Raw genomic sequence first — 22717 nt, forward strand, 5'->3', positions numbered from 1 at the left:
CATACTAAGCACCTACTACGAGCCAGGCACCGGGTTGAGGACTTTATCAGATAACAGTACTAGTCCCCACATACTAAATACCTACTACGTGCCAGGCACTGGGCTGGGGGAGTCATCAGGTAACAGTACTAAACCCCACATACTGAGCACCTACTACGAGCCCGGCACCGGGTTGGGGACTTTATCAGAAAACAGTACTAGTCCCCACATACTGAGCACCTACTGTGTGCCAGGCACCGGGCTGGGGGCTTTATCGGATAACAGTACTAGTCCCCACATACTAAGCACCTACTACGAGCCAGGCACCGGGTTGAGGACTTTATCAGATAACAGGACTAGTCCCCACATACTAAATGCCTACTACGTGCCAGGCACTGGGCTGGGGGAGTCATCAGGTAACAGTACTAGTCCCCACATACTGAGCACCTACTACGAGCCAGGCACCGGGTTGGGGACTTTATCAGATAACAGTACTAGTCCCCACATACTAAATACCTACTACGTGCTAGGCACCGGGCTGGGGGCTTCATCAGATAACAGTATTAGTCCCCACATACTAAACACCTACTACGTGCCAGGCACTGGGCTGGGGGCTTCATCAGATAACAGTACAAGCCCCCACATACTGAGCACCTACTACGTGCCAGAGACCGGGCTGGAGGCTTCATTGGGTAACAGTACTAGCCCCCACATACTAAATACCTACTACGTGCTAGGCACTGGGCTGGGGGCTTCATCAGATAACAGTACTAGTCCCCACATACTGAGCACCTACTACGTGCCAGGCACTGGCTGGGAGCTTTATCGGATAACAGTACTAGTCCCCACATACTAAACACCTACTACGTGCCAGGCACTGTGCTCGGGACTTTATCAGAAAGCAGTACTAGTCCCCACATACTGAGCACCTACTACGTGCCAGGCACCGGGCTGGGGCCTTTATCAAATAACAGTACTAGTCCCCACAAAATGAGCACCTACTACGTGCAAGGCACCGGGCTGGGGGCTTCATCAGATTAACAGTACTAGTCCCCACATAATGAGTACCTACTACGTGCCAGGCAGCAGGCTGGGGGCTTCATAAGATAACAGTACTAGTCCCCACATAACAAGTACCTACTATGTGCCAGGCACCGGGCTGGGGGCTTCATCAGATAACAGTACTAGTCCCCACATACTAAGCACCTACTACGTGCCAGGCACCAGGCTGGGGGCTTTATCAGATAACAGTACTAGTGCCCACATAATGAGTACCTACTTTGCCCCAGGCACCGGGCTCAGGACTTTATCAGATAACAGTACTAGTCCCCACATAATGAGCACCTACTATGTGCCAGGCACTCAGGGCTTCATCGGGTAACCGTACTAGTCCCACATACTAAGCACCTACTACGTGCCAGGCACTGGGCTGGGGACTTTATCAGAAAACAATACTAGTCCCCACATAATGAGTACCTACTACGTGCCAGGCACTGGGCTGGGGGCTTTATCAGATTAACAGTACTAGTCCCCACATAATAAGTACCTACTATGTGCCAGGCACCGGGCTGGGGCTTCATCGGATAACAGTATTAGCCCCCACATACTGAGCACCTACTACGTGGCAGGCACCGGGTTGGGGGCTTCATCAGATTAACAGTACTAGTCCCCACATAATGAGTACCTACTAAGTGCCAGGCACCGGGCTGGGGCTTCATCAGATAACAGTACTAGTCCCCACATACTAAGCACCTACTATGTGCCAGGCACCGGGCTGGGGGCTTCATCAGAAAACAGTACTAGTCCCCACACACTAAGCACCTACTATGTGCCAGGCACCGGGCTGAGGGCTTCATCAGATAACAGTACCAGTCCCCACATACTAAGCACGCACTACGTGCCAGGCACTGGGCTGGGGGTGTCATCAGATAACAGTACTAGTCCCCACATACTAAGCACGCACTACGTGCCAGGCACCGGGCTGGGGGCTTCATCGGATAACAGTATTAGTCCCCACATAATGAGCACCTACTACGTGCCAGGCACCGGGCTGGGGGCTTCATCAGAAAACAGTACTAGTCCCCACGTAATGAGTACCTACTATGTGCCAGGCACCGGGCTCAGGGCTTTATCAGATAACAGTACTAGTCCCCACATAATGAGCACCTACCATGTGTCAGGCACTGGGCTGGGGACTTTATCAGATAACAGTATTAGTCCCCACATAATGAGCACCTACTACGTGCCACGCACCGGGCTGGGGGCTTCATCAGAAAACAGTACTAGTCCCCACGTAATGAGTACCTACTATGTGCCAGGCACCGGGCTCAGGGCTTTATCAGATAACAGTACTAGTCCCCACATAATGAGCACCTACCATGTATCAGGCACTGGGCTGGGGACTTTATCAGATAACAGTATTAGTCCCCACATAATGAACACCTACTACGTGCCAGGCACCGGGCTGGGGGCTTCATCGGATAACAGTACTAGCCCCCACATACTGAGCACCTACTACGTGCCAGGCACCGGGCTGGAGGCTTCATCGGATAACAGTACTAGCGTCCACATACTGAGCACCTACTACGTGCCAGGCACCAGGCTGGAGGCTTCATCGGATAACAGTACTAGCCCCCAGATACTGAGCACCTACTATGAGCCAGGCACCGGGCTGGGGGCTTCATCTGAGAATAGTACTAGTCCCCACATAATAAACACCTACTACGTGCCAGGCACCGGGCTGGGGGCTTCATCAGATAACAGTACTAGCCCCCACATACTAAACACCTACTACGAGCCAGGCACCGGGCTGGGGGCTTCATCGGATAATAGTACTAGTCCCCACATAATAAACACCTACTACGTGCCAGGCACCGGGGCTGGAGGCTTCATCGGATAACAGTACTAGCTCCCACATACTGAGCACCTACTACGTGCCAGGCACCGGGCTGGGGGTGTCATCAGATAACAGTACTAGTCCCCACATAATGAGCACCTACTACGTGCCAGGCACCGGGCTGGAGGCTTCATCGGATAACAGTACTAGTCCCCGCATACTAAGCACCTACTACGTGCCAGGCACTGGGCTGGGGACTTTATAAAAAAACAGTACTAGTCCCCACATAATGAGCACCTACTACGTGCCAAGCACTGGGCTGGAGGCTTTACTGAAAAGCACAGCAAGAGTTCCCAGCTACTAAACACCTACGATGTAAAAGGCACTGTATTCCGGGCCTTGTAGAACATGAATAGTTCTCACTTCTTAAGCACCTACTGTGTGCCAGGTGCTGTGCTAAGGGCCTTATACATAAATCGGAGCAGTTTTTCCTTCTCGAGCACCTCCTGTGTGCACACAGTGTCAAAGGCTCTGCAGGTAACGACTTCACGTTTTGAGCAGAACCTGCGGACCCCAAACCCCATGCTAGGTCCTGTCAGACTGACAACGGTTCCTATCTGAGCATATGCGCCCAGAGCAAGGCCAGCCTCTTGGAAGAAAATGCCACTTATCGAGCACTTACTGTATGCCAGGCATTCTGCCAGGGGCTTCACGGAACAACGATCATGGGCCCCGTGTCTGGGGTTCCTACTGTGCAGGGGACACCAGGGTAAGCTTGTTGCAAATGACTAGCAGCTTCCATCTGGTGAGTGCCAATAAGGGGCCTCGCGCCATGACGATCTGTGTTTAGGTTTAAGAGAGCACTTATGAAGCACCTATTGTGTGCCAGGCAGTGTGCTAAGGGCTTTGCTAAGTAACAGTGATAGTTCCCACATATTAAGCACCTACTGTGTGTGTGTTACAGGCTTTCTGGAATAACACTAAGTCCCCACCTGTATCGTAGCATATCTGCTACGAGACTGGGCTTAAGGCTGTTACTGACGTTAGACCTCACGGTCCGTGCGTCTTCTGGACACCGCACACCCTGAGCCCTTTATGCTCAAAATGTGCCCCCCTGATTAGCCATTCAATTCTCAAGACACTGTAAGTGGCTGAAGCGATCACCCCTCCAGCCTCAGGCCCTGCTCCAGGTGGGGAAACGGGTGTCCAAGCCCATCTGCCTGCTTTTCTATAATCACTTTTTTATCTCCTGGCTGCCAGACCCCACCTACCCGGGGTGCCTTTCACAGATCACCTCCCACTTTACAGATGAGGAAACTGAGGCCCCAAGCCAGCAGGCTGCCTTCCCAAGGGCATGTGGTGAGAGCCGGTATTTGAACCGGGCTCGGCCGTTGTCCAGGGGCTGTCTTGACTTGAGGACGGGGATTCGGACCTCAGCCTGTGTCCTTATCCACTCAGGCCAGTTGAGGACGGCTGGAGCCACCCTACCTCAACTGCCCGTGACTCCAGAATTCTCCTTGCCTAGAGGGAGGCCCAGAGAGGTCACTGGCTTTGCTTCACGGCAAGGCATATAGAACCCTACCATCATGGCAACCCTATTTGTTCACTGAGCACGCGTTTACAGGGTCGTGGTGGGGCTACCCGGTGATGAGAGACGTCCTCAAAGACATCAGGCTACGAGACGTCTCAGACGCCACTCCAGGGTCCACTAAAATGACCCTCCGGGCCCACTTAAAGTGAAATACCGGGGTTCCTTCCTCTGATACTTGGGGCCCTCTCCCCCATTTCTTGACCAGCCACCCCAACCAAAAGTGCCTGGGGGAATCAGGCAGGAGTGGAAAAACCAACCAAGGGATATGCCGGAAGGAATGGATTCGCTGAGAAGGGGGGGGGAGGAAAAATAAAACCAAAACCATAACAAAATAAGAAACAACGGTGATGGTGATGATGATGAGAAAAACCATAATAAAAGAAAGAAAGACGCCTTCCAGAAAAAACTCCCAGTCTGGTTACCTACCTTCCGCTCTTCAACTGCTAACTTATAAGACTTTCTTACGAGGGAGGGAGTGGCGGAGTACCGAGCTACAAGGCCAGACCGAGCTCTGGGTGGGTCTCCGGACGCAAGCAGGCCCCCAGTGTGGGCACGCTGTGGTTCCGGACTGGCGCCGACGAGGCGGGAAGGTGAGACGGTGTGGGGAGACCCACGGCTGAGCGGTCTGGCCTCCACCTACCCTTGAGTTCAGCCTAAGAAGCCCGCAGTCCCCGGGGGGGACATGCCTGGCCCTGAGTCTCGCTGTCAGCTCTCTCGGGCCCCACCCGCCTCGGGGGGAGAAGTGGGGAGCCCCTTCTCCCCCGCTCCCTGTCCTGGGCCGCCCCGGAGTTTCGCGTGGCTGGGCCAAAGCCGCTCTCCTGACGACCACGGAGGCCGCCTCCTTCACAATCCGGCCCAACCTGCGTGACGTCTTGGGGGGGGTGGGGGTGACGGACCCACAGACAGGCTCTCGTGGGAGGTAGCTCCCGGGCCCCCATTTCTGGGGCAGGCGTGGCTCTCGGCCGCGGGGTGGAAAATTTGGGGGGGACCGTGGACCCTGTGCAGCCCAGAGCTGCCGGGGTATGCGGGGCACAGGCCGGGGGGCACGCAGGGTGGGCCGTTTTTGTGAACCTGCTTGAGACCAGCGCGTACTCACCTTCGTGGCACCTGTGCCGGTCTCTCACGTGGCCGCCCAAGCCACAGGACACCCTCACTGATCGCCTCACGCACAAACACGCCCAGACGCCTGTGAGCTGCGGAGCTCTCGGCTCGGCACGCGGGAGGGGGGAGGAGGAAAGGGGGCCGGGTGGGGGAGGGGGGCAGGGGTGCCGCGTCTCCGAGGCCCCTGGTCCGCAGCGGCTCGGACCCCCAGGCCCAAGCTGCTGTCACCCGCGACTGACCCGTGACCCCCTGTGTGCACACATCCGGGGTGGGGGGCGGGGGGGGACTGGAAGGTCTGGACGCCGAGGCTGCTTCCGGAACAAGGCCTGGGGTGGTGCTCTGCGACTGAGAAGGGGGAGGGGAGGGGAGGAGGGCCACGGCGGCGGAGGCCACGGCGGGCGGGGGTGAGCGCGGAGGAGGGGCAGAGGGAGAAGGGGAGGCAGACGGGACAGCGGGATCTGGGGCCTGTCCAGGCCCTGAGCTCCGAGCAGGCCAGGAGGGCGGGGGCAGGGACCCCAGCGGGGCCCAGAGCCAGCTGCCGGCTGCAGAGTTCTGGCCAAAAGGCGACCACGGCAAAGAGCCCCAGGGACTCAAGAGCTCCTGGAGCCCGCACCCCCTGCCCTCCTGCTCCTGCCCCTGGCAATGGGGGGCCTGGTCTGGGGGGCAGGGCCATCTGGGGAGGCGTCTGGTCTCTGGGCGCCGGGCTCTCCGGGAACGACGGGGTGTGGGCGGGGACAGCCTCACACGGCCCTCCAGAGCACCGACCTAGGGGGGAACCTCGTCCCCCAGGGCGACGGACACAGCGGGGCCCGCGGCAGCCGCCGGCGCCGCGTGGGGGCGCACGCGCGAGGCCAGGCGCCCCCCCCCACCCGCTGCGGCGTCCGGCCAAGGTCAGCGTGGGCGGGTGGGGGCGGGGCCCCGCAGAGAAGGGCGGGGTCCGCGAGACACCTACTGGACTGGAGCGTGCGCTGTCGCACCACGGAGGTGAAGGCGCCCAGGCCCTGCGGAGACCGCGCTGCCAGGCGGAAGGCGTACTCCGTGTTGGGCTTGAGGTCGTCCACCACGAACGCTGTGGCCGGGTCGAAGGTCCTCCCCACCTGGGGGCGGTGGCGGGTGGAGACAAAGAGACAGAGACACGGAGATTGTGAAAGAGACACAAGGCCAGCAGAGACCGAGGAACAGAGACGTCGATGAATCAGAGAGCAGAGCACAAAGTAGGGCAGAGGGAAGGAGGAGGAAGAGGGGCGCAGCGGCATCCACGGAGGCGGGGGGCGAGAGCGGAGGAAGAGCGACATCGAGTCGGCGAGACCCGAGGGCGCCGCGCCCGGCCCTCTCCCGCCGGTGCCCAGTACCTCTCTGCCGTGGTCGCCTTCCCGGAACAGGAGCTCGTATTTGATGATGCTCTCCTGCCGTGGGGGGCTCCATGACAGCCCGATGCTCGTCTCCGACTTGGCCTCCGCCCTGAAGTTCATGGGCTGGCCGGGCACTGCGGGGAGGGGAGAGGGGAGGAGGGGAAAGGGGGGGGGGGGGCGTGGGTGACTGGGGAAGGGTCCACTCCATAGGGTGCCCAACCCGCCAGGTGTCCCCAGGCTCCCAAAAAGGGTCCCGTGATGCTCAGCACCGCCCCGAAGGAAAGGCTGCTCTCGATGGTGTTCTGGATGCTTCTGGAATGTTCTCCACTGTTACTTATTTTCCCAGGAGCTCCCTAACTGACAATTTCAATTTCCCCACAAAAAACCTCAAACACGAAAACAAAACCGAACCAAAAAAACCCTCCTTTTCAAATCATGCCGGTGCTCTCTTTGCTTCCCCTACATTAAATGGCAGAGAAATCGTGGGGACGTTTCGAAACACGGCCCCTCGTCCTGTGCCCGCTCTGTAAGGGCAGTTCCAATGCTCCCGTCCCTGCACTTGGACAGCTGCTGGGTCTTTCTGGACTTGAGGTCCTGAAACCTGGGCCCGTAAGGAAAGGACCAGAAACCCGCGGACAGCTGGGGCCCCAGACACCTGGATGCCCCACCCCCACCCTGCCCAGTGGGTGGCCTGGGCGGGCAGGCCGCCAGCCACTGCCTTTGAGCTCATGCGTTTCCCCTTTACAGTTTCAATCTCTCCGAGGACAACGGAGAACGGCAGTTCTCCAACTCAGACACGGCCGCCGGGACCTGTCTGGATGTCCCATCACAGCCCCGGGGCCTCGCCAAATCCAATTTCCCGAGAGAAGAGAGAAACGGGGGCTTTCTGGGACGACCTCCTGCTTTGAGACGCCAGCACGAAAATACCCGAAAGCACCCCGCGCCGCGGTGAATAAACCAGCTGCGGGCCTCCGGGCAACATCAGCCAGCCAGCTGCGCGCTGCGGGGACACAGGACCCCGGCCCCTAATCCCGCTGTCCCCGCCCCACCCCCACCCCCGCAGAGGCCACGCCTCCCCCAGGCCCCTCACCTCCCTGCTGCGTCTTGACCTGGATGGGGTCCGAGAGGGGCCCGTCGCCCACGGAGGTGAAGGCCAGCACGCGCACAGTGTAGGTCTCGTCCTCCAGCAGGCTGCCCACGGTGGTCAGCAGACTGTCATCCACGTTGTGTTTCTGCCAGTTGCCCACGGGGTGCTCAGGCTCCATGGTGTAATAGATCCGGTAGCCCCGGATCAGGCCGTTGGGCTCCACGGGCTCTTCCCACTGGATGATCATGGTGGTGGCGCTCAGCATGCGGGCCTGCACGTTCCGCGGGGCGCTGGCCGGGGCCTGTTCGCCCGTGCGGGTGACCACCGACTCACTGGGGGGCCCCTGGCCGATGGAGTTGACGGCCGACACCCAGATCTCGTACTCCGAGTTGGGGCTCAGGCCCCCGATGCTGTAACGCGTCGTGGTGATGTCCTCCTTGATCTGGTACGGCCCGTCTTGGCTCTTGGATTTATATTCGATGACATAGTAGGACACGGGGTCTGGATTGCCGGAGTCCCACGTGATGGTGATGCTGGTGGCTGTGTTCTCAGTCACCACAGGCGTCCCCGGGGCTTTGGGGAGAGCTGTGGGTGGCAGCCACGGTCACAGGTCAGGCACCCTGGCTGCGGAGCCCGAAGGCCCTCGCTGCGCCTTGACTTCCTCGCCAACGACCCCCGGGCCCGGTGACCCCCGTTCCCACCATCTATAGGAGGGTTCGGCAAACTATGGCCCGAGGACCAGCAGCTGCTTTTATAAATAAAGTTTTATTAGAATACAGCCGCGCCTACGTATCACAGGCGGCTCCTTTCGCGCGACAGGGGCAGGGCTGGGGGGGGGGGGGGCTGCAGCAGAGACCACGTGGCCCATAAAGCTGAAAATGCTGACTTAAAAAAAAAAAAAATTTACTCTTGAAGAAAAACATTGACTTTTGAAATCGCTGGTGCCCGGTCTCCGTGGTTTACTCTGCTCAGCCACGCTGTCTGTTCCCACAGCACACTTGCTGTTCCCTGTACCTGAAATGCTCCAACCCCAGAGGGCCACACGGCCAGCTGTTTCTCGTTCCTTAAAGCTTCCCGCACCACCCAGGCCGCAGGCACCCTCGCCCAGTGCTTAGCAGAGGCCGGAGTTTTGTTCACGATTGTACGCTCCTAGCACCTAGATGATCGTGCCTTTCTCTCCCACTCGTCCCAAGTTCTTACACCACACGGGCCCCAGGAGAGGCTCACTCGCTCAGCAAGATGACCAACAAACCAGCCGATGCTCATGTTTTCCATGGCCCTAGGACAGGGCTTGGCAAACTCCGCCTCCAAAGGGCCACACAGTAACTATTTGAGCTTTGCAGGCCGGAGAGCTGCCACCGACAAGGCATGGATGACTGGGTGTGGTTATGTGCCAATAAAACTTTATTTATAAAAAACAAGGGGAGGGCCAGATTCAGCCCGCAGGCTGTAGTTTGCTGGCCCCTGTTCTAGAGCTAGAAAACGATTTGGGGGCACCTTCCTCTGAATCTCATCACAAACTTGAGCCATCAGGAGACCCCCGCGGTCCCCTGTCCCAGCTCCAGCTCTCTGAGTCTGCACAGGCTGTTTGCTTTTCTTAGAAACACTCTTCAACTTCTTTGGCTCATTCCTGTTCAACTTTTAATCTTTCTCTGACCTAACTTTTCTGGGGGGCCGGGGGGGGGGGTGAGACCCTCGACTCTGGGGGGTCTGAACAGGGCCACACGGTCCCCATCACAGTCTTGATCAACTTGTGTCTGGCTACCTGGGCGTGTCACACGTCGGGGTCTCTGCTCGGCACAAGACCCTGCCTCAGTCCGCGGGGCCGGGCCCAGGATAATGGAAAACCGATAGACGTCCATTCACAAAACAAGCGTCCCCTTCCCAGCCGCGAATGACCAAAGCCGGAACGGTAACTCAGAGGCTCTCTACCTGGACCCCTGACCTGTGCCCGGGGCCCAGGGATGACCTCGGCCTCCCTGTGCCCCATGGGCCACACTTACATTTCACTGTGATCTGGGCCACAGCCTCGATGACGCCCAGGCTGGACATGGCCACGCACGTGTAGTTGGCCGAGTCCTTGACGTCTGTGAGTTCCAGCACATTCCGCCCCACGGGCATGTCGTCTTCGGGCGTCAGGTCCTCGGCCCCCTGCATCCACTTGACGTACGGCATGGGCGAGCCCACGGCCACGCAGGTGATGTTCACGTTGCCGCCTGGCATGATCTCGTGGCTCATGGGCAAAATGGAGAATCGCGGGGCCACGCGGCGGACTGGGGGTGGGCGGCGGGCGGGTGGGAGCGAGATGCACAGGGTGGGGGGTGGGGAGACGGGATGCAGGGGGGAAAAGAAAGAAAAGCAGGAAGAAAGAAAGAAAGAAAGAAAGAAGGAAGGAAAGAAAGAAAGAAAAAAAGGAAAAAAAAAAAGCGGAAAACAATTTAAATATAAACAAGGCTGTTCCCTTCCCCCCAGCTGAAGTTGTTTTTTTTTTTTCTTCCAAATGAAAAGAAAAGAAAAAAACCAAATTAAAAAAGCAAATTCCAACACAAAGAAACCAAAAACTTCAAAGGAAGGTACTCCACAAACAATATAGAGAGAGATATATCGATATATAATAAAAGAGACACAAAGCATTATTCCATAGCAACAGGGTTTCAGAGACCAGAGTGGCTGGTCACAGCACAGTTACGAACACAAAAATTTATCAGCTGTTTCTCATCTTTGCTGACAGACGTGGCTTCGGGGAGCAGCCCCTCCACCCGCTCCCCTAAGCGGGGAGCTGCGGAACATTCAGGCTGCAGGTGGCGGGGGCTCTGAGGACGTCGGGGAGCAGGGGGGTCACGGGAACCAGCGGTGCTGGAAGGCAGAGGGGGCCGGGACCTCGGCCCCCCACCCTCGTCCCCTCCGGTGACTCGGGGGCCCTGCCCACTTCCCGGGGGGGGGGGACCCTCAAGGAAAAGATGAGAAACTCTAATGAAATTTTTGTGGTTTTGGGGTATAGAAACCCTTCTAAAAGCTTCTGTCGGATCTGACAAGTTTCCATTGATAGATGCAGCTCTCAGAATCACAAACAGCATGCAAAATAGGTTGGTTGAGAGAAGGACAGAGAGAGAGGAAGAGAGAGAGAGAGAGAGAGAGAGGGAGAGAAAGAGAAAGGCAGAAGGAGGGACAGAGAGGTGATGCAAGGAAGAAGCCTGGTTTCAGGGGCCTTCGGTGCACATTCGTGGGTGCCAGAGACGAGAGACAGGAGCCACGGGAGAGACAGAACAGGAAGAGAGAGGCCCAGAGAGAGGGGGGCAGAGACAGAGGAGGAGGGAGGAGGGGGCCCACTGCAATCTGCATATTAATTCTAGCGGATGTGACCCAATGTGACATGTCACATTGTCACATCACAGCCCTGGCAGAATAGGATATTAATAATAATAATAATAATAATAATAATAATAATAATAAAACGAGGGAATGAGCTTGAACGTTGAGAAAACAGGGACATGTTCTGTGCGTTTCTCAGCGGGGGAAGCGGGTGCAGCCTTCTGTCCCAACCTCGCGGACCGTGAAGGCGGCAGGAAGCATTTCGGGGGCTCCATTTTCGGAAGTTGGACGGGTTTCGGGGTGGGGGCGGGGGCGGGGCGCGGATGCTAGCGGGACGCCTGAACTTCCAGAAAGGCGTGGCTGCTCCCCAGGAGCCGTGTAACTAACTGCAGCCCGAAGGACTTGGGCTGACCCAGCAGATGGTTCGAGCCAGGAAGAGGCCGTCCCTGGCTAAGAATCGCGGGACCTCCAGCCACGCGGGTGGGTCCCCAGCTTCGGGTAGGTCAAGGGGTCTCGTCTCGCACTAGAGAGAGGACAGACTGGAGGCTCGACAAGGCCACACGGGGGGGCCACGAAGTGACGTGTGGCACCCTGCCCCGCCTGATGTCACCTGCCGTCGGCAGGGGGTGGCTGGCAGGGGCCTGACTTGCCCTAACAGAGGAGGGGGCTCCGGGGGGAACCGGTTCCCGCTCTTCCAGCCCGGGGTTCCGAGCTGGAAGCCCCAACCCTTGCTCCCTGAATCCGGATGGAGGCAAAGAGGAGGCGGGAGCTCCGTGGGGGTGGGAGGCAGAGCAAAGCGGCGGCAGCCCTTCGGAAAAGGAAGCCCCACGAAAAGTCCAGTGTCACGTTGGAGACAGGATGGAGGCCGTAGAAGGTATCGCTGGAGGGGGGGAGTGGGGGGTAGGGGTGGGGGGAGACAGAGGGGCCATGCAGACGGACTGGGGGTGAGGGGCGGGGCGCTGAGATGGGGGGGCGGCTTTCTGGCAGGGCTGGGTGGGGGGGGGGGGGGGAGTCAGAGGGAGAACGGGGTCTGGCCAGCCAGCGGACGCGGTCCAGGCCAGCCGCCGGCATCCACAGCGAGGCACGAGCGGGATGCCCGACGCTGCGTTGTCATGGAAACAGAACATGATGGGGGATGAGTGTGGGGAGCTAATTAATCAAGGACAGAAAACGGCATCGACGTCCAAAGCAAAACCAGGAGAAACAAATGAAAGAACAAAGCGGAAAAAAGGAAAAAAAAAAAACAAAACAACTCAAAAAACCTCAAAAAAAACCAAAAACAAAACCCAACTGAACAACAACAAAAAATCCCCTCGGAAACACAACCCCCAGAAGCAAGAAGGAAAAAAGAACAAAACAAAAACAAAAACACATGGAATGAGTGTGGGGCTGAAAATCGGGGTCTGAAAGGAAGGAGGGCTGTGGATTTCCCAGGGAGGTGCCCCCCCGCCCCCAGCAGAACACAGGGTCTGGCCTGCCCGCCCAGCACCCAGGAGCCCCGGCTGAGGGTTCGAGGTGGCCACGGAGGTGAGATCCTCGCAGAGAAAGAACCTTCGGGGCAAACCAACCCAGCCCCACTTCTCGGGGACACCCTGGCCCTGGTCAGGGCTCAACGAACAGCCCTGATCACAGACTCGCTGACCACACAGCAAGGCAATCCCTCACAACCTCAGAACCTCCCAGAAAACCTCTCCAGGCGGAGGTGGGAGACGGTGACGTGGGTGAAAAAGCCCTGTGGTCTTGGGAAGGCCCCTCAACCTCCCAGAGCCTCGGTTTCTCCACCCATGAAATGGGGGCAATTGGGGACACGCTGAGGAGGCCATGAAGTTGACTGAGGCGTACCCCAGCACACACAAGGTACTCAGCCTGGGCGAGGGGCCTGCGAAGATCCCTTCCAGCCTTCCAGGGTGCGGGGTGGGGCAGGGAGCTCAACTAGATTCTCCACCTCAACAGGGTTTGGGATGGATTAGTTAAAAAGGAGACAGAATTTCTATCGAATGCCCATCTCATTTTATCCCTTCCAACTTTGTGTGGCAGATGAGACGAGGGACTGGAGGCTCAGAGAAGTGACAGGGCTAGCTGGAGGGCGCAAAGGAACTGGTGGGACCAGAGCTCCAAGCCAGGTATGCCTGGACCCTGCCTCTCAGGTAAAGCGGGTCTTGTCTCACCATGGCTAAGTGGTAAGACTTGCAGCCAGGTAGGTGTCTCTTCTTGGCACCTGGCTCTTTCAACTCATGTCTTTCCCTTCCGGGGGGCAGCAAAGAGGGCAAAAGTACCTCATCACCTATATATTCCAATCAAGTGAATAGTAACCAGTGGCCACCGGTTGAATACTACCCAGCAGCCATCATAATAAACATCCAGAAGCCATTAGTAAGACGCCCATATTGAAAGGGATTATGAGAACGTCAAAGGGAGAAAGAGCCAGCTTTATGATTTAAAGGTTAAATATGAGCCAACTTTATCCCCGTGTAAGGCTCAATATCTTGCCCCAAAGACCCCATACACATCTCAACTTATCTTAAAATATCTCCCCGTGGGGAGCCTTGGAAGGTACCTCTGACGTTTTTCAAAAGCACGGACAAAGCATGCTATCTCCAACATGTAAAAGACCAGCTGTACGAGTCGTTCGTGGTAAGTCAGTCCATGCGGAAGGGCACTGGTCAGCAGTAGTCATGTCAGTGCTCACGATCCCGCACATGGCCAGCAGCCATCAGTTAAATGGATCTGCCAAGATGCTATAAAGGCTGACGGTTGAGAACCTTTGCCTACGTGCTTTCTCATCTACCTCGTCTGCTTCTGAGGGTGTGCTGTGTAGGAAGAGGGCTGGTTTGCCACGAGTTTGGGGAGGATCGTGCCCACTGGCACTAGGTGGCTCAGAACCCCCTGGGGGGGGGGGCCTCAGTAGGCCTCTGGGCAACCTCCCAGCCAGCAAGGGCGGGGTGGCTGACACTGTGTTCTGCCCAGTTTGGTGCGGACACCCACCCACGACATCTTTCCACCCCTGGCTGCGAGCTTGAGGTGCGGGTTAGAAAGTAACGTGGGTGCAGAGCCCACAGGACGGAGTGGCCCCGCGGGACCCCCGCCCCCAATTACCGACCTGAATGGAGGGTCCAGGCAGGTTATAAGGGGACCACACCAGCCTTGGTCCTCAGCATGCTCCAGCTGGCTCTCGTTTCCAGCTCTTCTCATCACCGAGTAGCCGGGGGTCCCAGCGGGGGGGACCCGCATGGGTGAGGGGGTCAGGAGGGTGGGCGGTGGGGGGGTGGCGGGTTGGGGGGGGTGGGTCGCTTCAAACCCCGATTCACATGGAAAAACAACTCAAAAACCGTCAAAGCAACCGGGAGACGACCCCTCCCCCAGGCAGGAAGAGGCAGAAACTCAAAAACCAAAAGGGGGTGGGGGTGGGTTCAGGGGAGAAAGGGTGGGGAGGGGTGAGGGAAAACTCAAAAGTGAGGTGATCTGGTTGCAGCACTAGGTAGGGAACTCAACAGTGTCAGACATCTCAACGATTCGGCAAGCCGCAGCTCCAAGGGGGGGTGGGGGGTGGGGGGGGGGGAGAGCTCTGCCTGGCATTTTGGGGTCAGAGAAGCCACCGGGTTACTCCTCCAGACTCCAAAATGAGGGCGCGGGTGGGGAGGGTGGGGGGAGAGATGCCAAGAAGTTTTGCAGCCTCCACGGGTTTACTGAAGCTTAGATTACACCTGTCCGGGGAAGGGAGGGGGGTCCGAGTCTCATCGAGTCCAAAGCCGTTTCTCAGCCCCTCCGTGGAACCCCAGCCTGTGGCCCGGGGAGCGGGGGTGCTGCCCCGTGGCCTGCCTTGGGCGTCTTTCTGCTCCTGCCCCCTTTGCACAATCCTGCCTCCTCCCTCCCACCACCAGCTCCCTCCGCCATCGAGATAGCGTGCAAGGCCCGGAGGGACCTGGCTGGACCCCGGCCCACGGGCTGACCAGCGGCCTCGGCAAGTTGTTAAGCATTTTCAGCTGGATGTTTTGCTGTACTGCAGACATTGATTTTCCTTTTTTTGGTGCCCTCTCTCTCTCTGTCCCCACTTTTTTTTTTTTTTTTAATTTTTTTGTTTGGTTCTAGCAGAAAATGGGTTGACATCTTGCCAATTGAATGACTTCCTTGCCACCCCTCGCTGCGACCGCCAGAGACGCAGGGCTTTCCAGACGACAAGGTGTAATCTAATATTCCCCTCACTCCCCCCCCCCGCCCCCCAACCGCCCAAACAGAGGAAACAGCGATGCAAAGGGTGTGAGGCAGGCAGCAGGCGAGAGGTTCGAGAGCTCAGTGTTCCTGCGGAACGCCCCCTCCCTGCCGCCCGCCAAGCCCAAACAGAGGAAGCCTGCCTCCCCACCCTGGCGCCCCCTCTCCCCTGGGGATGAGGGTGGGATGAGAAGGGCTGGTCCTGTCGGGGTCAGGTCAGGGGCCTCGGGGGCAGGGTAGGGGGAGGCACGGCCAGGCGTGATCAGCAGGGACCAGGAAGCTCAACAACACGCCCCAACGGGAATCCTTCTGGAGATACGGGGATTTCAGGGGGCTTCCAGACCCAGTATCTGTATCTACTCCTGTTTCAGGGGGCCGGGGGGGGGGGGGAAGATCCAGGAGGTAAGGACAACACCTAGGCGTCATATCCACCAATGACACGGCTTGGGGGCCAGAAATTTAACTTGAAGAACAACCTGTCCCATAAAATTCCATGCTATGGTTTGATCTGCAAAGGCCTGGGGACGGGTCACAGAGTTCTGAGGAACAGGAGAAATCGGGGCAATCCAGACCCCCCGCGGGCACTGGGCATCGAGTCCTAGTTTCTCAGCTCAGCATTCGAGACCTGTCATTAAATGATCCCAGCCCCATCTGACTTCCTCCCAAACCCTAACGATACCCTGAGTCCCTGGAAGGTGAGCCGATCTTCCCCCAGAGGGCTCTCCCCGCAAGCTCTCACAACACCAGGAGGGTGGCACACCATTTAACTGGGTCCCGTGCACCGTGGGTTCGATGAATCTATGTTGTTGGGACCAAGTGCTAAAGCTGCCACCTTCAGCCACTGAGCGATCCCTTGAAGCCTGATGTTAAAGAGACAAGCAAGAAAATTCACAGCCAGAGGGAATGTCATCTGATCACCTCGCCGCCTCGTCAAAAACCTAAGCTGCGGCTCTCCCTAGGGGGCTTCTGGAAGGGGCACGCTGGCTGTATTAAAAAAAGAAAAGGCGGGGGCTTGGTTAGGATTTGGGCCTTTGTATCTCAGAGATCCATTTCAAGAGGAGAAGGACGTGGTCTGAACATCCCGCCCCCGGAACCACCGAGGGTCAGCAGAAGCGGGCTAACTAGGAATGGGAGTTAGGCCTGGGGGGACAGAATCCTTGCAGCTAGCTCTGCACTGGCAACAATGTAAAGGGAAAGGTACCGGTGAAAAATGACATCTGAGCACATGAACTGGCTTCTGCCCTACAAGTCGTTTCAAAGCGGTTTACCACGGCCGTCTTACCCAAACAGCGGATCTGTGAAGTAAGTACCTGGTGGGGCAAGTGGGGTCCCCAAGGAAGGAAAGGGACTTGCTCAGATCGCACTCGGGCATTTAATTAGCTCAATGGACTCTTCTGCCAACTACCGTGCGAGCCGGTGCAGGAAGGATCCTTCCGGTTCAGATCAATGGGACCCCAAGCGATCAGGTGACTGGCCCGAGGTCACACAGTCAGGGAGGGGCAGAGGCAGGCTTTGAATCCAGGCTGGCCGGAGCCCAAGACCCTCTGCCGCCCCTCAGTTTGAATTCACTGGGACCCAGGTTTGGCGGAGGTGCTGGGAGACCCGCTCCTCTGAGGGTCGGCCGGGTAGCTCTCGCACTGGGTTAAAAAGGAGACAGGAGAAACGAATCTCCTCTCACTGCATCTGAGGTCCTCTGGCCAACTTGGCCGTGGACTTCACAGTAAGTGAGAGTTTAGGGAAGGAAGGGGAGGGACAAGAGGGGAAAAACCGGTGACCCCAACAGGCTGGCCTCTTCTCTCAACTTCCACTTATGTTGTTGGGTAGGCAGCTGGGGGTGGGGGGGGGCAGGGGCTAGAAATCTAAATCGAGTTTTTATTTGGGGCTGGAGTAGTGTTCTCAAGGGCTTGCCTTTCTTTAGGGAGGGAGCAGACAGGAGTGTGCATCTCTGAAGGTTTGCAGGAGTGAGAGAGACTGGGGGAGGCAGAGACAGAGAGAGAGAGAAAGAGAGAGAGAGAAAGAGAGAGAGGGAGATGCAGGCAGTGGGAGAGCAGGGGAGGCAGAGGGGGAGGGGGAGAGGCTATGTCCAAAGTTCCCCTGGGATTCTCCAGAATTCCACAGTTCTGATGCTCAGGTACTCAGAAAGTGACCGTGCTGTGTTGCTGGACAAGACGTCTGTGACTGGGCCCAGAGCCTGGGGGGGCGGGGGGGGGGGGCAGGTGCGGAGGAAGCGGCCAACACCGCCTGGGAGGCGGAGGCATAGCACTGAAGGGGGGGATAAGCGGCCAAGTATTTCTTCCAAAGTCGGTCACGCTACACTTGCCGACAGGCAGTTTTGTACTCGTGCCCAGCCAGGATGGGAACGTCATCACACAGCTGCCATTCTGAGCGCTGCCTACGTGCCAAGCGCGCGTCGCTTCGGGAGAACGCTCCAGTTTAAGGTAGCCACTCCTCACATTTGGACCGCCGCCACGTGGATCTGAAAATGCTGGCTGCCCATTTAGCTGTGCTTCAAATGCCTGCCTTCTGGGTTGTCTGGGAGAGCGGGGAGGTGGTCTCACGCCGAGGCAGAAAGACGGGAACGTGCCTGCTTCAGCCCCCTTCCGACATGGCTGCGGTGTGGGGCTGAGGGCACCAGCTCTGGGTAAAAGGGGGCTGTCCAGCGAGGGCGGGCAAGCTGGGCTGCTCTCCTCACGCACCCCCAGCATCTGTCTATTATGCCACCTCCCTTGTGCCCCTTGAGCCCGGGCGGTCACTTTCTGCCCCAGCATCCCAGCTGTGGGACCCCGACCCGCCCTCCTGGATGGTAGCTGGGACAGGAACACTGGCTTTTAAATCACAATGCGTTTGGGGAACAACCACAGAACAGCTCAGCCCAAGAAACTGAAACCAAATAGCACGGAAACACGAGACAGAACCAAAGACGAAACGCTTCGGGGGAAGAAGGGGACGGGGCGAACGGGGATGGGAGGGGGAAAAAAAAACGAACGGATCGGTTTTTTCCCCCCCAAGAACAAAACAAAACCCAAATCATAGTAATAATACTTAAATAAAAGGAAAGAAAGAAAATACGAAGAAAACCAAAGGAGAAAGTAAACAGAACGGGAGACGAGAAACACTCCAACAGAAGGCGCTGGGAATTCACCAAACCGACAAGAGTGGCATGCAGAGAAATTTTTACATTCTCCCAGCATGCATCAGGCCCAAGTTACCATGACGACGAGGGGTGCAAAAAACTTAGCAACAACATTACCAACGGATGCATAGAGGCGACCACAATGCAAGCATCGCATGTGTGCGGCCGGCCCTAGGCCGGGCTGGGCGCGGCTGAGATTTTCGTGTCTTTCTGGGTTTTTGCTCTCGCTTGGCGGTTTTTTTTGTTTTGTTTTGTTTTGTTTTGTCCGCTTTGCGCTCACGATTCGTTACTCCGTCTTTTTCGTTTTGTCTGTGTGTTTCCGTGTGCGTGTCTGTGTGTGCGCGCGCGCGGGTGCGTGTCTGTGTGCGTTTCGTGTGTGTGCGTGTCACGTTCGGAATGTAAAAATGTGGGTAAAGAAAGTAAAAAAGAAAAAAACACACCAACCTTCTCGAAGCTCTGAGGGATGTAAAGGGGGTTTGATGCAGAACACAATGACATGGGGAGGAGAGAAAAAATAGGGGAGATACAGAGAGTAAAAAGAGGACTTCTCAAGGCTAAAAGCTGCACGTTTGTTGTTTTTTCTTTAAACCAAAAAGAAAAATTAAAATTAAAAAATAAAAAAGAACAGCAATGAGACCTTTTTTCCTTTGCTCCATATATAAGATCTACATTTGTCCTCCACGATTCTCTTTTTCTTTTTTTCCTTTTTTTTTTTTTTTTTTTTTTAATTCAATTCGGGAGCGTCTGAGACCCAGGCAGAGATTGGGAGGCTGGACCCCCAAAAGATTGGAGGCTCATGCTGGGGACCCCACCTCCAGGGGGCTGAGGACGCGGGGGTCCCCCTCCCTCGCCGCACCCTCGCTAGAGGCCGCCCCCCCCCCGCCCCCCCCCCCCCCCCCCAGCCCCGCCCCATGCCTGTCGTCCACGCTGTCCTTAAACGCTGCCGGACTTACAAACCCCCATCCCAGGTGTTTGCAGAGAAATAAGCAGGTTAGACGAAGACCAGTCAGTTGGAGTCGTGGACGCGCAATACAACTCACCAGAGGTGCCGTGGCAGAGTGGGTCGGTGGGTCCCTGCCCACCCTCGCGCCCACGGCCCCCGCTCCCGCCCCCCGCGCGGCCTCCTCCTCGGGGACAAGACGTAAACCCCCAGGAGCATAACCAAGGAGCTGCTTCGGGGCCAGTGGGGGGGCTGTGCCCGATGGGGACCAAGGTGGGGGGGAGGGGGGGGGGGAGCACCCAGCCTCCCGGCTGGAGAACGCCGGGCGCTTGGTGCCTCAATTGGGGGAAACCGAGGCCCGGAGAGGTGTGGGCGCGGCCACGCCTGCAGAGCCAATCGGGGCCGCCCCCGGGGTTTGAACGGGGGGGCCCTGTTTGCCGGCAGAAGCGGCTGTTTCTAGAAACCACGGATCGGATCAGAAACAGCCACCGGGAGGCGGGAAAGGGAGGACGGCAAACGGTGGAGGAGGAAGCGGGTTAAAATTTTCTGGAAGAACGGAAGAGAACCAGCGCGGGGATAAGAGGAGGGGCGGACGACAGAGGCCCCCGGGGACAAGGGGAGCACCCCCCCCCACCCTGGCGCCTCTGAGGGCACCCCAAGGGGCCCAGGAGGAAGTCCGCGCGCGGCCTCCTTGGGTGGGGGCGGGGCGCTGGGGGCGGGGGGCGGGGCGTGCCGTGCCTGCCGTGGCCCTGGCCTCGGCCTCGCTCGGGCAGAAACGCGTCCTTCCCCGGGGCAACTAGGGGACAGAAGGGCACCAGGCTCTGGGACGGCCGCAGGTGCGGGGACCGGCGAGGGGGGCGGGGCCTCAGAGACCCCTCCCCGGCTCTCGGATGGAGGGCGCTGGGGAGGGGGTGGGCGCGGGGAGGGCGGGGTGTGAAGGGGGGGCTACGAGAGGCCACGGAGTCTGGAGAAGCAAAGCAAAGCACACAGCAGAGGGCAGGCACGATACACCACAGAAGCCGACTCGGGTGGGCGGGCAGGCGGGCGGGGCGGGGCAGAGGCCTCCAGGCTCCCCTGGCCCCGTGGGCCCGAGACCGACCCCCCGGCCCTGCCCCGTTCCCTCCTGCCTCCCCACCAGGTCCTGCCGCCCACGGGGTGTGCGTCACCGGCACGGGGGTGGGGGGGTGGGGTTCGCTGCCCGCCCCCCCCCCGTCTGACAGGTAAGGAAACTGAGGCCCAGAGAGGGATGCCCCCCTCACCCGAGGTCCTGCCGTGACCAGGGGGTACAGCGGTGGTGGTGGGGGCGGGGGCCCTCCTGCTCGGGTCTGCAGGGAACAGGGGAGCCCGGAGGCTGTGAGCCCAAGGAGGGAAGGGGAACAGGACAGGACGGGTCCCTGCCTTCGACCTGGAAACGGCGTTCCCTACCTCGCACGTAGAGGTTGGCGGGTGAGGAGTAGCGCACGCCAGCGCTGTTGGTGGCCACGCACTCGTATTTGCCTTGGTCCGTCTCCTCACTGCTCTCGATCTGCAGGGCCCCTGCGGGGAGAGGGGAGAAAGCCCGGCCAGTCAGGGCAGGCCCGGGCCTGGGCTGGGCGGGCCGTCCCAGAGCCCCCTCCGGCCCGTCTCTCGGTCTGTCTGGGCCAGAGAGGCAGACAAAAGACAGGAGTTAGCCTAGAAACCCTGGGGGGGGGGGGGTGCGGGGGGGGGGGCCTCACCTGGCTCATCTCCCCCCACCCCGAGCCTAGCCCAACACCAGCCTGAACACACTGCGTTCTCCTGCAAACCTCCCCTTCTGTGAAAGCGGGAGGATGCGGGGCAGCGACCGCCCCGTCAAACTACGGAGCCGGGGAGGTCCGGGTCACGGAGGTGTCTTTGCAAAAGCGCGGAGTGAGGCGCTCCAGGCAGAGGGTGGGGGAGACTGAGCTGGCGTTCACAGCCCACAGCAGTCGTCTGAAAGACCCTGGGGCCGAAGGGGCGGCCACAGGATATGTGCAAGTTCGGGAAGCTGCTGCTTGCTCTGCTGGTTCAGGCAGTGCCCATGAGTAAACGAACATAGGTCTGGGTTCCTCCAGTGTGTTTGAAATGGCAGGTCCCAAAGCCTGCGGCCATAAACACAGACAAGGCTGAACTTCTCTAAGATTCACTGGACTTTTAGGACTGGGTTGCCTCTCACATCAGCTAAGGGAAAGGATGTTGAGACTGATACACATCAAGTATGTCTGAAATCAGAAAGCCTCACTCAAAAGCCTCCCGTCCCCGAAACTAATTAAAAAGGAGCTTGAATCTTCCCCGCGGTTGGATTCCCCTAAATAAACCTCAGGAAGCCCGAATTCACCCGCCTGTTGTAAAACCGACAGGCGTGGATTCAGGACCCTGGTGCTGATGGGTAACGAAGCGAACTTCCTCAAGTGTGTTTGCATTTACGGTCCCAGACCCATGGCCATCGTACGCGTGGGCTAGAACGGGAAACCTTTCAAGTGTCTGAAATCAGAGGTCTGAATGAAAAACCTAATGCCCACCAACTGAGGCTGCAACGCCACACGTGTGTTTGAAAATCACCAGCCAGGATCAAAGAATCTGTTGGTTGTGAGTGAATAAAAGTTTAAAGAAGAAGCCAATTCTCAAGCATATATTGAACATCACAGGCCCAAACTAAAGGTCTTGATGCCTAGGAAGGTACGAAAATGCGGCTGATTTCCCCTATGTTTGAAACCACAGGCCCAGATCAAACACCTAGCTCCCCGTCAATATATAAAAATGAACGCCAACGGCTCAGGAATATACAAAAGCCCGGGCCTCGATCAAACACTACAGTGCCCATGAGTAAATGAGAATGAGGCTAACGTTTCCCCCCAAGGATACCTGAAAACCCAAGTCTGGAACAAATGCTCATTGTCACAAGTGAATGAAGCTGCCCTAACATCTTTACGTTTAAAATCGCAGACCTCAGTTAAAATAGCTGAACGCCCAGGAGTAAATAAGAACGAGGCAAAGGTTTCCACAAGTATGTTTGAAATCAAAGGCCTGGATCAAAGTTTCCGTTTTCATAACTAAACAAAACTGAGTGAACAGCCTGGACCCAAATGCTTCTTGGCCACGAGTGAATGAATGAAAGGCGAGAGAGTTATCTCCGGGTGCGTCTGGATCCCAGGCATCAGCGTCCTTGGCACCAAGAGT

At 57.8% G+C, this 22717-nt stretch overlaps 1 protein-coding gene across 10 annotated transcripts in view; it reads right to left on the minus strand.

The window, feature by feature from the left end:
- The window catches only part of PTPRS (protein tyrosine phosphatase receptor type S), a 69010-nt gene that overhangs the window by 23957 nt on the left and 22336 nt on the right, over positions 1 to 22717 (minus strand). For all 10 annotated transcript variants that reach the window (XM_042928108.1, XM_042928114.1, XM_042928113.1 and 7 more), the window contains 5 exons: positions 20966 to 21076; positions 9950 to 10219; positions 7950 to 8531; positions 6860 to 6993; positions 6460 to 6604 (listed from right to left, as the gene is read on the minus strand). In XM_042928108.1, the coding sequence (XP_042784042.1) occupies positions 6460 to 6604; positions 6860 to 6993; positions 7950 to 8531; positions 9950 to 10219; positions 20966 to 21076 (1242 nt within the window). The remainder of the gene's footprint in view (positions 1 to 6459; positions 6605 to 6859; positions 6994 to 7949; positions 8532 to 9949; positions 10220 to 20965; positions 21077 to 22717) is intronic.

This window comes from Panthera leo, chromosome A2 (genome assembly GCF_018350215.1).
Source record: "Panthera leo isolate Ple1 chromosome A2, P.leo_Ple1_pat1.1, whole genome shotgun sequence".
NCBI lineage: Eukaryota > Metazoa > Chordata > Mammalia > Carnivora > Felidae > Panthera > Panthera leo.